The sequence below is a fragment of the Eleginops maclovinus genome, chromosome 19, assembly GCF_036324505.1.
Source record: "Eleginops maclovinus isolate JMC-PN-2008 ecotype Puerto Natales chromosome 19, JC_Emac_rtc_rv5, whole genome shotgun sequence".
NCBI classification, from domain to species: Eukaryota; Metazoa; Chordata; class Actinopteri; order Perciformes; family Eleginopidae; genus Eleginops; species Eleginops maclovinus.
Window position 1 is genome coordinate 16,408,648 of NC_086367.1, and position 14,507 is coordinate 16,423,154.

A 14,507-nucleotide genomic window follows, 5' to 3' on the forward strand; every position below is an offset into this window, starting at 1 on the left:
TTATCTTTTTGGAGTGAAAAATGTTCAACATTCTTATTTTTTTCGACTTATTTTTGTATTTGCACTTTGCATGTGTGCACTTTAAGCCATTAAAATGGTCTTTGAATTTAAATATAATTTCTCTGTGTTTATTCTACATTAATTTGATGATTCTGCATAAATATTCATTATAAGCTTCAGTCTTAAATAGAAAAATGCAATTAATTTATGGATAAATTAATCGCGATTAAATTTGTGCGATTAATTAGTTCATTTTTTTTAATCGATTGACAGTCCTAGTATTTCTACATAATGTCCTAATCCTTCAGAGTTATTCAAGTGTACACTTATTCAGGAATGCCATCAAATAATTGTTATAATGCAAATATTTTCAAGATTAAGTATTTCAAAACATAAACTAATCAGACAAATACAAAGGCAGAACTTCAGTGGCTGCTTGGTGAGTTACGGAAGGAACGTTGCCAACCATAATTGATTTAAGTACACCATTATCAAGGAGGGGCAGTTAAGGTGGCAGCACACCAGAGTCCATATTTCATTACATGCTGTGTTTAACCTTACCCACTTCTCCAAAAACACACAAGAGGCTCATTATGTGTTTAATATTCACCAGCAGGTGAATAATTTTTATGCAACTCTGATAGTTGGGCGAGATGGATAACTCAATTATCTGAACATCCGTCAGAGCAGAGGGCTCGCTAGCTCTGGAACGCCACCAGCTAAGATTGATGGCTTCAAGACACCAATAGCTGCTGCTTCGCCATCTCATCCAGGCACTGGGCCTGAACACGCCGTTTGATTCTGCAAGAAGACCGTTTTTCTCTCCATTTTTTTCCTTTTTTATCTTTTTTCTTGGGAGCATTGTAGGTGAAGCGTCATTACCTCTCACTCCACTGAAGAGGGGTTCATTATGGGGTTAGTGTGTTGGCAAGACTATTGTTTGGATGATAAATGCAGTTGGTGAGGGCTTTAGAGGGAAAATTAGTTATGTTTTTTCTCTCCGTCTACAAAAACATGTCCCCATTGCTCACTCTGTAATGCTTGAGGGCAAACCGAGAACAATTAACACAAGCAATGGGTGAAGCAGCTCAGTTAAAGCAAAGAGGGAATTCATGAAAAATAAGCAAATCACTGCAAATGTCAATCAGGGCCAATGAAGTAATTACAAACACTGCTGTGCGATTCCAAGGGCGGTCAAAAAAGACCCAAAAGGTTTAAAGTCAAGCACTGAAATCAGTTTGAGGAATGAAGGAATGGACAAACACCCTAAAAATCAGTGCTTAAGGGTCCGTCTCATAAACTGAAACCAACTAATGAGAAGTGAAAGGAGGATGATGTCACCCCATCACACTGCTGTACCCTATTTCTCTATTGGCTTATGTTTTGGTGACTACAAAGCGCTGACCCTGAAGTCACTGCTTCGCACACGCACACACACGCACACGCACACGCACACCAGGGGATAATGCATATAAGGTCTAACAATAAGAGAAAGACGAGGCCGTTTTCAAATGTCAGCTGTAAATGTCAATTAAAAATTACAAGGTTGCTTGAAAAGGTAGGGTCTGAAGGGACTGACATTTTTTCTTTTTTGACAACAATGTTTATCTGACCAGGCTGCTGGCTGACATGACGGGATCTACTTTGTCAGTTCTCTAATACACTCGGACAAGGCGGCCCCTGAATATCAATGAGAGACACCCGTGGGCAAATATGTAAGGCTTAGACTAACTCTAACTGTCCAATCAGCATGTTAGTATTCTCATATTTCATCCTTCTGTATGCTTATGCCACGAGTAGCAAAGAGGAAGACCAGGCAGTGTAATGCCACTTTCTTAAATCCAAACCAAGAAATACTGACTTGCATGGTAAAATATTTATAGAGACATCTGATCCTCATGTCATAATCCAATTAGCTCTTTTCCTTTATTAGATTTTTTCCCAAGTTAGACTGACTGAAAAAGCTACAATGTGTTCTCCAAAATGAGTCTGGCAATATTCTGGAGCTTTAGCAAAGCTTTTTATTGTCACCAACTTTCTTAGTGACATTTAATGAGGCCTAACAATGCTAGTTACCATCAAAGACTGACCCTTTCTAAAATCACACCTCAGTAACCTTTAACAATAGAAAAAAAAGGAAATAAAAAAACAAGCCTTTTTCTTCTGGAAGCAAATAAAACTATGTTACTCTGATAAAGTATAACACACCATTGACTATGACCTTGACCTAATCTCCTTATTTCGACTGCTCAATGCTATTGGATGAGTGGTCTGAAAATCAAACAGTTTCTTTGTTGGCAGCATCTGAGTTAAATCAGTAGGTCAGTCATCTACAAGCAATGGTAACATTTTTCTAAATGTGGAACCATTATTTTCCTTTAATTAACTTTTTGGTCTTGAGATAAAAACAAATCGTATAAAAGATACGACTTTAAATACAATTTGTTTTTACATTATTTGCAGGATATATGGAGTTTTCCCTACATTTACATTGCAGGTTAAATTAACAAAATTGGTGGCCTAAGAAAACAAAAACGTGGAATGAATATTAGATATTTATAACAGTTAAACCCTGATATAGACATATATTGTAACAATTCCCAAACCATTCAATTTGAATTATGATAAACAGTGTCCCGTCCTGTGTTGTGGTATTGATAGATCCAGGAATCTGATCCGCTGATCTGCACATGCACCAAGAAAACCATAATAAAAAGTCAGTGCCGGGGGTCCTTTGGCTCCAGCACCATGTCACAACATGTCAGCTGGCCGTCACGGCTGAGGGGGTGGTCGGGGGCTGCAGTGATGCGGATGGAGGCAGTGTGGGCGGCATTTCAACTGGGTGACTGGAACCCCACGCCAAGAGAGGCAGGGATGTGAAGACCGTGTGACCCCTTACTCTTCTGTCTTGGTGTGCCTCAACATATTATTTGTATTAAGAAAATAAAGCCTATATAACACTGAGTATTGTGCAACATCTTTGGAGAATGGGAATAAGTATGACAGGTGTTCATAGGCTATATTTTTACCTGGTATTTAATCATGAATGAGTTTATTTATTTAATGGATGAGACACTTTAGGGCCTGTTTAGCCCTTAAACCAAGAACTAGCCCAGAGATGACACAATACAAAGGGGCATATTACTCTACCTTGTGATCCTTAATAAAGTTCTTGTTCTATGTTGGCAGACGATGAAAGGATAAATCAAAACTATGATCATTCAAGAGAGAATGAAATGGGTATAATTTTACTGAACCGTATTAATTTCCAGCAGTGATACATACGCATTTATATGCACACACACACCTCTGTTCCCCCCGGGGTCAGACAACAAGGCCTTGTTTCTGTCCAAAGATTCTCATGACAACAGATGCAACGGATTAATGACCAACTTCCCAGCTTTCTTTCCAAAAACAATGTGTACACAATGGAAAACAAACAAGCTCATAGGCATACCCTCTAGGCTGTTAAAGGCTCCAATGACAGGATTGAATGTGGATGTGTACAGATGTACCACATGGAAGTGTGGCCCATGCCAGGGAGGAAGTGGTTAGCTTTGTTTGACAGAGATATGAGCTGCCTTTGTACTACTGAGAAAAAGCTGACTGTGGTTTGTGGTCAAAAAGGAGAAGTTATAAACAATATGCCAACTGGAGACAAAGGAGTTGCAGCATTTCACGGATAATTAATACCTGATTTAAATTGCATAGTTCAGCTCAACTCGACTCACTTTTTGTGCCAGGTTCTTTTCTAAAACTGATGCTATGCCAAAAAAGCTGGTGTGACATATTAAGTAGCCTATTAATTAATGCAAATATGATAACGCTTACCTGTTCCAGTAGCTCCAGAACTGTTCGTTGAGATAGGTGCGATGACTGTGGTCGTCTCCGAACGAGGCTTTGCTCTCAATCCAGTGTACAATGTGTCCCTCCACGGCTTTTGAGAAAGCAGAGACACAGAGCAGCAATCAGTAAATGGTAATCCATGTAAATTATGGCTTAAACATGACAAGATTCAGAGAACGTCTCTTGAAGACAACATAGTTAAGATTGCAACATTTATTCAACATAAAACACAGTTATACTATGTTAATACTTACCAATGGGAACCTCCAGGATGATATCAGGTGTCTTGTCATAGCCCATAACTCTTAGTTGGTTTTCATCTAAAGGAGATAAAGTGCACAATTTCAACATGTGACTTTTACTTTGTAATTGGTTTTACTCTTCACCGAACAAATTCTGTTGCATCAGTCACAGGCAGGTAACCTCTTAGCCTTCACCAAGGTGCTGGTAACAAACCCTTTAGTATTGGCAAAGCAGAAGAAATAACAGTAGAGGACAGCAAGCACAGTAAAACCATTAACTACATCTGCCACGTATTTGCTGTTGTTGCAAAAAAAAACCCTGTAAAGCCCAGTTACGGAGCTGCTCTTCAGTTTGCAGTTTGGCAGAGCTTTATAAAATATACAGCAAAGGGACAAGGTTGGCATTATAGCCTCTGTAAGCATGACCCCTGCCTGCACGGGCCGCAGCCATTGTCCTTGACTTCTGGTGCGCTTCGGCCATTATCTCTACAACACCTGATTTCTCCATTAAATCTCAGGCTGACCAGGTCATTCAGTTCCAAGGGCCTGCCTCTTTGTCTCCAGCCAAGCTCAACTAATGGGGCATGGAAGTGAATTGAAGAGATGGAGGGTGGCGGTGTCAGTGGTGGTGAGGAGGAAGCATCAGCCAAGGAGAGAGAAAAACAGCCGAGTGAGGTCAGAGAGGCTGCCAGAGGCTTGTGGTACGAGAGGAGCATCCTGGGTGTGGTAATGTGGGTGTAGATTTGTATGGGGTGGGATGGTAGCCTCTATTCATACCTACTGGGCTGTTGACATTGTCATGTGGCTCTGATCGCCTTTTTACATCACCTTTGATTAAAATTAATGGGCCATCCCTGCTGTTGGGTAGCTTATTTCAAATCCATTTATCAGATGGGGTGAGTCTGCCTTTAGTGGCCCTCGTGCCTCCTGAACTCTGACAGTTTTAGAACAGTCCTTTGTACAGCTCTGAGGAAAGGTCAGCACTCCAGGTTCAAATAAATGATATGGTCTTAATGACAGTGGGAATGACTTTCATCCTTCATCACTCATCTGACCTAGGGGATGGTGATGGGATAGGGGTGACAGGAGGAAGGTTAAAAATGTCTGTTTCATAATTTCACACCTGGACACTCCACCTTGATTTAATATTGTTGGAACAACATTATGATTTTAATAGAAAAACATTAGGACAACAAATCCCAAAACTATGGTTGGATTAAAAATAAAATGAGTCTTTAAAGTCAAAAATCCTATTTAGTAGTGTATACATAATATTGATGCTCATGTAAAAATAAATTGGCCTTTTTATTTCAATTTAGAAACATACAGCAACTTTAGAGAACCAAACATAATTCAAAAAACCTTAATACCTTCATTCAAACTTTTATTCTATAAATATTATTACAGGCTGGTCCATAAGCATCTAATTATATTAGATAACAGCTCCTTGTTAGCAAATCAATAAGTAGATAACATCCATTGCATCAGTCATGCACAGGTCTTCCTTTACTAAGTGTACAAAAAGACGAAACTGCCATGAAGAGACTTTAGAAATGTGATGAGACGTTAAAAAGATAGCTTACCTAGAAAGGAAAGGTTCCTCTCCTTTAGTTTGTCACAAAGCAGCACCTCATGTTCTTGGCCAATAGCGCTGAGAAAAAAGAGTCAAGGATTCTAACGTACACGAACAAAGTATTCTTCACTGTATATAGCCAGTGAAACACCTACATGTTTAGGTAGTGCAATCTCAGCTTGGGTAGGTACATGAAAATAATAAAAGTCATTTTTATAAGAAAAAAATAAAAGTTGCTCACTAACAATATTCAACTGTGTCTGTAAATGGGTAACCACAAACACACTGATGTTATTCATCATACACAACGTCACATTAGCATGTGTATGCTTGACATCAGATAAAGTAAGGAATATGCTTACTCCACTATTGGCTTAGTATGCAAAGTGAAAGCAAATTCAGTTCTTGCCGATGTATAGGAAAAGCACAATCAGAGTTTTTAGGTCAACCTTAATCTGCTTTCACAACAAATCTCCAAAGTGCATTACCTAAATGAGGAAGAAACAAATGCCAATTTGGCAAAATGTATAGAGAGCCTGCACAGGCTGCTCCGCTCATTCCTGTACAATCTTTGAAGTAAAATGCTTTTAGAATAAATGCCATGTTGCATCAGGATGCATGCCGCTTGATGTCAGAGAAAGCAATACAGAAAATACAGAGGCCGCGTATCATATATGCAAAACTGGCTTTTTACCAACAGAAAAATAAAAGTTATTATGCAATTATCCTGCCCTCAACAAGCACTCTACTCCTATAATGGATTTTAATTCATAAATATATATCGTGATTGGCCCAAAAGCATTAAGAGCCATACCACTGATGTGAGGATGGAGCTCTTTCAAATAGTACATAGTGGGGCGGTTTTAATGAACTCTGTGTGGCGGAGTAACTGACTCTTAGTTGATGCTGACAAAAGGACAGCCAAAGAAAGGTAAAAAGGGGGGGATGTAGAAGGAGGGCACGGTCGGACAGGGTTGACTGGATATGAACAGATCAACCAAGCCCGACCACCACACACCAAAGCTTGGAGAGACAATAACATACAGATGAACCCATGTACACTCATTCAAATAAGTCTCCTCCCCCAGGAAATAGTTTGTCTGCTACCCAGCTGCTTAGCCCTAAATAGCTTTAACTCCAAATCTGTGCCTGCAGTCAAGGCCTAGCCCCTGTTTGATAAGGAGGAGGTATTTGTATTTAGATAAAGAAATAGCAGGATAACACTGGAAAAATAAGAATAAATTAAATGACACTAAAAATCAGAATTAGGAAAAAATGTAAAAATTAATTGATTGACAAATGTGTAGTTCATGTTGGACTGATTGGACACTCTCCATGGTGCTGAATGGCATTAGAATAGAAAGTAACATCCCGTGTTATCAATATAAAATAAAAAAACACCAGAGTTAAATAAAATACCAAACAAATGAACACGTTTCCAACACACAGGGCTTATGATCCTTTTTTGTCTTGTATCATAGAACATTGGGTCTGATTCACTGTGTGCACATGGAGATGCATTTAGATCAGCCAATCCTCTCCTCCTCCTCTTCCCTCCATCGCCTTCCAGCCGCTGTAGCGGGGAAAGTGGGATGGCAGGCAGGATGAAACACTTCCTCTGTGAAGCAGAACTTTTATGTCAGGTGAAGCCAGACACATCCCATCCCCTTCAATAGCTCCTCGTCAATTTCAGGCTTAAAATTTTATGGGATAGGATACTGTTTGATGCAGTCTACCAGCGGTCCATAACAGTAGTCATTTATTGTGCACTGAAAAGAGGGGGAAGAAATATTACGGCGGGCAAAAAGGGTGGGTGGGTGTAAGGGAGGTGGTACAGCGGCGGGAAAGGAGAAAACACATGAGATGCTGGCAGATTGGCAGGCATGACCGCCGGCTCTCACGTGACCTCATCAGCAAACATGAGCGGCTGATGCCGTCTGTCAGCCAGGTGGTACAACAACACCGAAAGACTCACTGTACCTAAGCAGGAAATTTGTTACATAGACAACAGCGACTAAAGGTATACGATTTAATTGAATAATTAAAAATCATCCTATAAAACAAACAATTAAGATGATTTTAAAGAACATTTCAGTTTGTATTTAAACGTTACACTTACCTGGTATATGTTATTCGCCAACATTTGGTCTGGAATCAAGGATGGCTCTTTAAGCATGCTGTTGATGACTGTTTTAGAGGCTGAAACCAGAAAAAAAGGGAGATAAATAATTAGCAAAAACAAATAAATATTATTATGTCACTACAAACATTACAGCGCCTATAGCCTAAATACAAAAGCAAAAAAAAAAAGTATTGCTGCTTTTAATTGAACGCAAACCGTGAAAATATACAGACCTAAACGACAGACTTCACAAACTATAATTCACAATGCCGCTGTTGGTGCAATATTTCCTCACTAGTCCATTAGATGGCTCCTTGGTGTCTATACAGATTTTCTATAGATAAATGTTTCAGTCCAGAGAACAGAAGCCCCATGTAGTTTATCTATGTTATGAATGCTGACTATTCTGCATCTCTCATCCCCATTCTAGCTCTACTAACATTATAAATCAGAGCGGAAAACCCGCTGGATTGATTCGCTGGTACTGCAACAGCAAAAAATCCCTTAAATCATTTCTTAAAAAGATTTGAATTAAATGGATTGTATCATTGTGTGACGAAATGGTTGAGGCACGCCATTTTAGTGATACATGGTCCTGACAGACCTGCAGCATTGCAGACACCACAAGGAATGTTTCTATTCACATTTCAGGCATGGATGGTGCCTGTACCAACACTGCACTGATATCTCCAAGCTCATCTAATAAACTGCGCACAATATATAAAACTCTTAAAACAAGACAGCCTATTTGAAACGTATAAATGGGTTTGAAAAAAAGGGTGTTAAAGACTTGGGTGGATATTTTTAAATGCTGATTGGATTATCAAGTGTTCTTTAAATTGATTTAATTAATAGAAATGCATTTAGAGGAATATTTATAACATCCGTTTTATTAGACCTGTCTTTGAATTTCTTTTATTGGCATTGCTCCTTGAGAGAACTATCACAGAGAGGACAAACAGTGCTGTGATCCCATCTACCTTATGATGAAATAAAGAGGGAGGAGGGTGGGAAAAGAACAAAGCCCATTCAGCGCTCCCTCTTCTCTTTCTGTTTCTTCTCCTTTGTCTCCATCTTTCTCTGCCACCTTTTTTTCCTCTGTTTCAGTCTCTTCCAACCACGGTACTCCCTCAGCCCACCCCATAACCTCACACTCCCTCTTAGAGCTGCAAGGCACAGGGCTGTGCTTTATTTCTTTGCTCATTTTTCTCAGAGATTGGTACCTTCACACGCAGATCCATACCATGCTCCTGTGCAGTGCGGGCGGCGGTGAGGAAAGAGGGTTATATTTTCCCCTTGAGTTAGGACACCTCATGACAAATGATAATGGATAATCAATAAAGTGGGAAATATGAGGCAGCAAACTTTATGAAGCCAGGAGACATATTACTCCCCAACAACACTGGTTTCCCTTAACAAAGTCACTACTCGACTGTGCCTAATAATCTGAAAGAAAATCAAAGGACCTGCAACCACATCAGCAATATTGGCAACTTATTCCACTTTAATGGCATTTTGATTGATTTTTTCCCTCTTCCTAATGGTCGTTTTATAGATTTGACGCTGCTTCTGCAAAACAGTAGTGTGTAATAAACCTCCCTGAAGGCAAACGGCAGCCATTAAAGCTCTTGTCTTACTAGCTCTCATAATTGGGGGTTGACCACCACCACATTTTGGTCTCTCACATAACACACACAAAGACACACTTTGAGCTCTGGCTTCCTTTCTCTCTCTCCTTGTCTCTTCTGCCCTTTGATATTTTTGGTAGATGGCCATAATAAGTGATGGGATCCCTTCCTCCTGCTCTTTCTGAGCGATGGGGTTAAAAATAGCCATAAAGAGGTGACCTTGGCGCTGACATTGTGGAATTTCAGCCAGGCATTGACCTGATGAAAATGGAAGGCCAGGCTGCTAATAAATCAGGATGCTTTTAAAATGAGTTTACCCTAATGCCCATTCATCACAGGCTGTAATGCCATTTGCAGGCCTGGGATTCGCTGCTGTGCACAAACACAGCAGTAAATAACAACAGGGCCCTTGCATCCCTCGCATCGTTGCAGCCTCCAACATCAGCATACATTTATTAAAGACGCCCCCGCCTTGCATGGCAGCACTCCTCTATGACACCCTGAGCTCCTCTCTGCCACACACACACGCGCCATGCTCTTTAAATACACACACTCAAGGCACACAGTCGCACACATAAAACACATGCAGGAAAATAAAAAGCATAATCTGAAGAACACCAGACACAGAGAACAAAGCCCTGCAGCGCGACTTTGCACCTTGTAAACATTCGCCAAATTTACAGTAATTGTCCCATGCTGGTATAAATTCTGACTAGGCACCGTATCACACCGTCAACATCTGAACCGAAAAGAACAGAGAAGAGGAGAATAATAGATCTGAAACGCTGCGCCTCCATTGGGATTCGCTAAAGAAAACAACCAGTGTAAACAAATCACGAGGCTGTTTCATATGCAACTCCAGAACAAGATAAACTACATAAAGCAAGGTAACAGCAACATAACCTTGGCTTGATTTCTTATTGCATACTTGTGTCATTTGTAACTACTCTTCCTTTCTCAGCGAGGGTGAAAAAGTCATTATCTCAAACACAAAAAAAGGTTGAGAAACCTCATTAGAGAGCAACATTTGTTGAGGGAGGACCGTAATAAACAATAACGGATGACGATTCTTATTGCCCCTGACACTGATGAGCTCCTCTGCAAGTTTGTTTATTAATTAAAAAACCCACTCTTTTCCACGGGTGGGGGGGCACTTATCCATTTTCTCTATAAGCCCACACCCCCCCATACTCCCCATGCACAAGCCATTGAGCTGTGGAGGGGCTCTCGTTCATCAAACTTCATGGAGCAAGGGAGAGACAGGTCCTGATAATGTGCGCCGCTAAAGCTGATTTTCCATGATGAATCTCGGAGCATATAAATTGGCTAATATCTGAAAACATTTACAGATACTAGAGGAATTGACTACTTGTGGGACATGATGGATGAGGCCCTGCGACGCTGGCCGACAGCTCTGCAAATCTCTGCGGCTGCCTAAAGCCCTCATTTGATTTTCCAATTTACTCCTTTTAAATTTATCCTCCCGTATTGAAAAAAAAAACTGAAGATGGGAAAGAGAGACGGCGGTAGAGAGAGAGAGAGAGTGGGAGATGAGAGGAAGGGGGGAAAAAAAGTGTTTTCTTTTTAAGTATCTGTGGTGGTGTGTAGGTGCTAGCTGATGATACGCGGTGGTATCTCTGTGCAGGAGGAGCCCAGTCCCTGAAGAGGTTACTGGGGCAGAACTGATCTGCTTCCACCTGATTCTCCCTGATAGCGGTGAGATGAGACTCTACATTTCGGTGTTTGTGTGTGGCAGTAGTGATAGGATATCTGGGGAGGCTCAGCTATGGAGAGAGGCTTCCTAGGTCAGGCCATTAGACTGTGGCAGAGGCTGACTGGAGCTTCTCTGCTGAAAAGGAGTAATTAGTATACTTGTCAAGTGAAGTGCCACGCTGCTGCTTACCTCCTTTGCACCCAATCTCTGCATGCATACACACACACACACACACAGAAACACTCATCCTGCCTTTACCTCCTTACTCCCTCCCTTCTTGCTAATGAAGTGCCCTTGCTCTCATTATTTGAAAAAAAAGGCTGCATATACACACACCCAGCTCTACCACAGTTAAAGGGTGAGGGAGAAAAGTGAGGAGCACTTGAAGACAAGAGCGGAGCAACCATAACAATCATAATGGATACCAAAGTTGAGATTTTACTGGATAGAACATATTACAATATTCACTTATCAACACGTCTGATCTGCAAAACACAGAAGCTATTATGAATTCTGTCAAGGAACCGAAGGATCATAGTAGACACTAACATTCTCACAGTGTTAACATCAAACGCAGGACATTTATAACCTTGCGTACAAGGCTTTGGTAAAGGAATGTGACAATAAATCTTAAAGGCGGTCGAATCACATAGTTACAAAACATGGAGCAGCAATCTAATCTGGAGCTGGGCCTTGGGAAAATGGAAAAGGTCAAATAGCTAGCAAAATTGCCTCCTCAAAAAAAGTATGTCTAAATCTAGAGGCACATCAACTCCTGTCAGAGGAGGAATAGAGGGAAAGATGAAGAGATAGCAGGAGATGGAAAAGAAGAGCAGGAGCTCCCCCAACGTGAGGCTATACGAGGTAGTATCTACCAACAAAGAGTCGGAATTACAATCAAAGGGTTTACAATTTAATCCTATCATTTAAAGCAGTTATCAGTGGGCTGAGGCACATTCTGTGTGCACGGTTAATCAATTTTATGTAATCTGAAAGGCATTGAGAGACATTTAGATGTTAAATATATTTTCTGTCAACGAGAACATTTTAAACAGTCCCAAACTGTATGGTTAAATTACAGTAAGTGCATCAGTTACGTCGCTGAATGTGATGCATTTCTATTATATCAATTCAGTTTCAAGAAATCCATATATAGTATTTTGTTTCCCTTAATTAAAAAAATATATGTTTTAAAGAGGGTTTTGGGTAACTTCAGTTGAAATCAATGTTATTTTATTGCCACTATACGTATAATCTTTAATACATATTTTCAATTTAAAGACAGCGGTAATCTTGATTTATTATTTTATAAATATTTTAGCAATCATTCATTTGAATGCATCACAATGACAGATTCAACTTCAACGCAAACATATATTTTGCTGCTTTAGTTTTGTTTCTGTTTTATCGTCAACAAATTCAATATGTTCCTAAAATAAACTTAATTTTTGTATTCATGTGCCCCATTTAGGACATTAATCCATTACCAACAACCCTTTCTGGCATCCTCATCAAAGCTGTCTCACCTGGTTTAGAATATACATTTTTTCATAAAAATTGCAGCTCTTAGTGACCTTAAAATAGTGGATATAAGCAGTGCAAACCTGCCCATGTGACCCTTCCTCCCTCCTCCCTACTGCCCAGTCTGTTTTCACGAGACAAGGAGCATTATGGATGTTGATATCATATTCAATACGTGATAAAACTGCTTTGAATGTATTGATTTATTTACAAGCACCACCAGATAGTCTTTCATTCTGCCTGACTGATGCTCTCTCCAACATTTCTGCTACAAAGAGAGGGGGGATGCAGCTTGTTGGTGGTGTCGTCATGTTAAGGTGTGGTGGTGGTGTGTGAAGGGAAGGGGAGGCAACAAAAAACAAGCAAAACAAAACAAGGAAAGGAGAGAAAACAATTTAAAACTCTGTATTGATCCAGCACCAGTGATTGTACATATATTCCACAGTCCCAAAGGCCCCATTCCTGTGTCTCTTAAATGCAAAGGGACAGAGAAGGGGAATACAAAAAATGATGGTGCTAGGCAAAGGCAAGCCACTCACCCAGTTGGGGGTAATGTCCCTTATATACAAGTCTATTGATCTTTGCAATGTTCCTGCCTGCCCTCCCTCTGGAGTCAACAAAAAAACACACAAATACACACACAGACACACTGGAGCGCAGTCTGGGGCTGGAGGGGGGCATGACGGATATACCTGACAATAGCACAGAACCAACCTGTGAGCTAATTGCCAGGAAAGACAATTATCCTTGCATTGTTTAATAATGGAAACACATTACTGGAGTCTAATATACACAGAGGGAGATAGGACGATTTGACCGCACAACCCATGTGGACAGCAATTAATTTGCAAAGGCCAAGCAGGTCATGAGGAGATTGCAGAGGAGGGAAAAAGTCACCCTGAAAGCAACTGACTTCACAGCTTGCAAAAGTGAAAAAGGTTCAGTATAATGACATCATCATTTGAAAAGGTTTTATCTAAACAGCAGGTAGGATTTTACGAGATTAAGTAGATGTTAATCTGATCTAAATCACTTGGATTTTCCACAGCGTTTAGGCTTAGTTATGCTGATTTAGATCTATGATTATCTTGTAAAAGCCATCTAGCTCCTCTGACATCACTCTGAACAAGAAGAAGAGCCACAACCATGACATTACTTGCTAGCCTGCTAACGCTGTAATACTCCATGGTTACAACACTGTTTTGAAATTAAACAACGATCATCTGGGAAGTTTTGTCTGCTACAAATCTATTGTGAGCAATAATAAAGCATGTTTGCACTGTATGGAGATGGAGGGATGCAGTGTGCTATTATCTGAGACGGAGTGCTTCCCCTGGATGAATGCCCTGTTCTACAAGCCGCTCAGACTACTATTTTGACAGGCAGTGGATAACGGTGGGTCCAAAGCAATCACATCTCTGACTTTGACAAATGGCTGTGCTGTTGCGAAGTTGAAAATAACACACATCCACTTTAATCTCTTTCTTGATTAAATTGAAATCACGTCTTTTTGACATTATGCGATTCACTCTCAAAGCACAGGCACACACAATCCTCAGGAATGGCCTATTCAAATGTTAAGGAATAAAGTTTGCATGTTAAATTCAATTTTGTTTTTGTTTTACTGTAAATGTTTCCAGTATTTCTGCCAGAAAACTATAACACAAGAGGTAACAAATCTCTAAATGGCAAAAGAAACACACTTACAAAAATGTACACAGACAATTATTCCCACCATTTCTGGACAATCTCTTTTGGCAAGTTTAACAAAAATATTTGCATCTGGAGTTTTCTTCTCCCGCAGTGTCCATCAGCGCTTCCTAGAAATGGTTTGCTTTTTCAGCCACATTTTGCTTAACAT

At 40.2% G+C, this 14,507-nt stretch overlaps 1 protein-coding gene across 2 annotated transcripts in view; it reads right to left on the minus strand.

Annotated features, from left to right (window-relative positions):
- Positions 1–14,507, minus strand: part of cdin1 (CDAN1 interacting nuclease 1) — a 57,252-nt gene that overhangs the window by 26,961 nt on the left and 15,784 nt on the right. For both annotated transcript variants that reach the window (XM_063909677.1, XM_063909676.1), the window contains 5 exons: positions 7,781–7,860; positions 7,381–7,430; positions 5,672–5,739; positions 4,101–4,166; positions 3,832–3,937 (listed from right to left, as the gene is read on the minus strand). In XM_063909677.1, the coding sequence (XP_063765747.1) occupies positions 3,832–3,937; positions 4,101–4,166; positions 5,672–5,739; positions 7,381–7,430; positions 7,781–7,860 (370 nt within the window). The remainder of the gene's footprint in view (positions 1–3,831; positions 3,938–4,100; positions 4,167–5,671; positions 5,740–7,380; positions 7,431–7,780; positions 7,861–14,507) is intronic.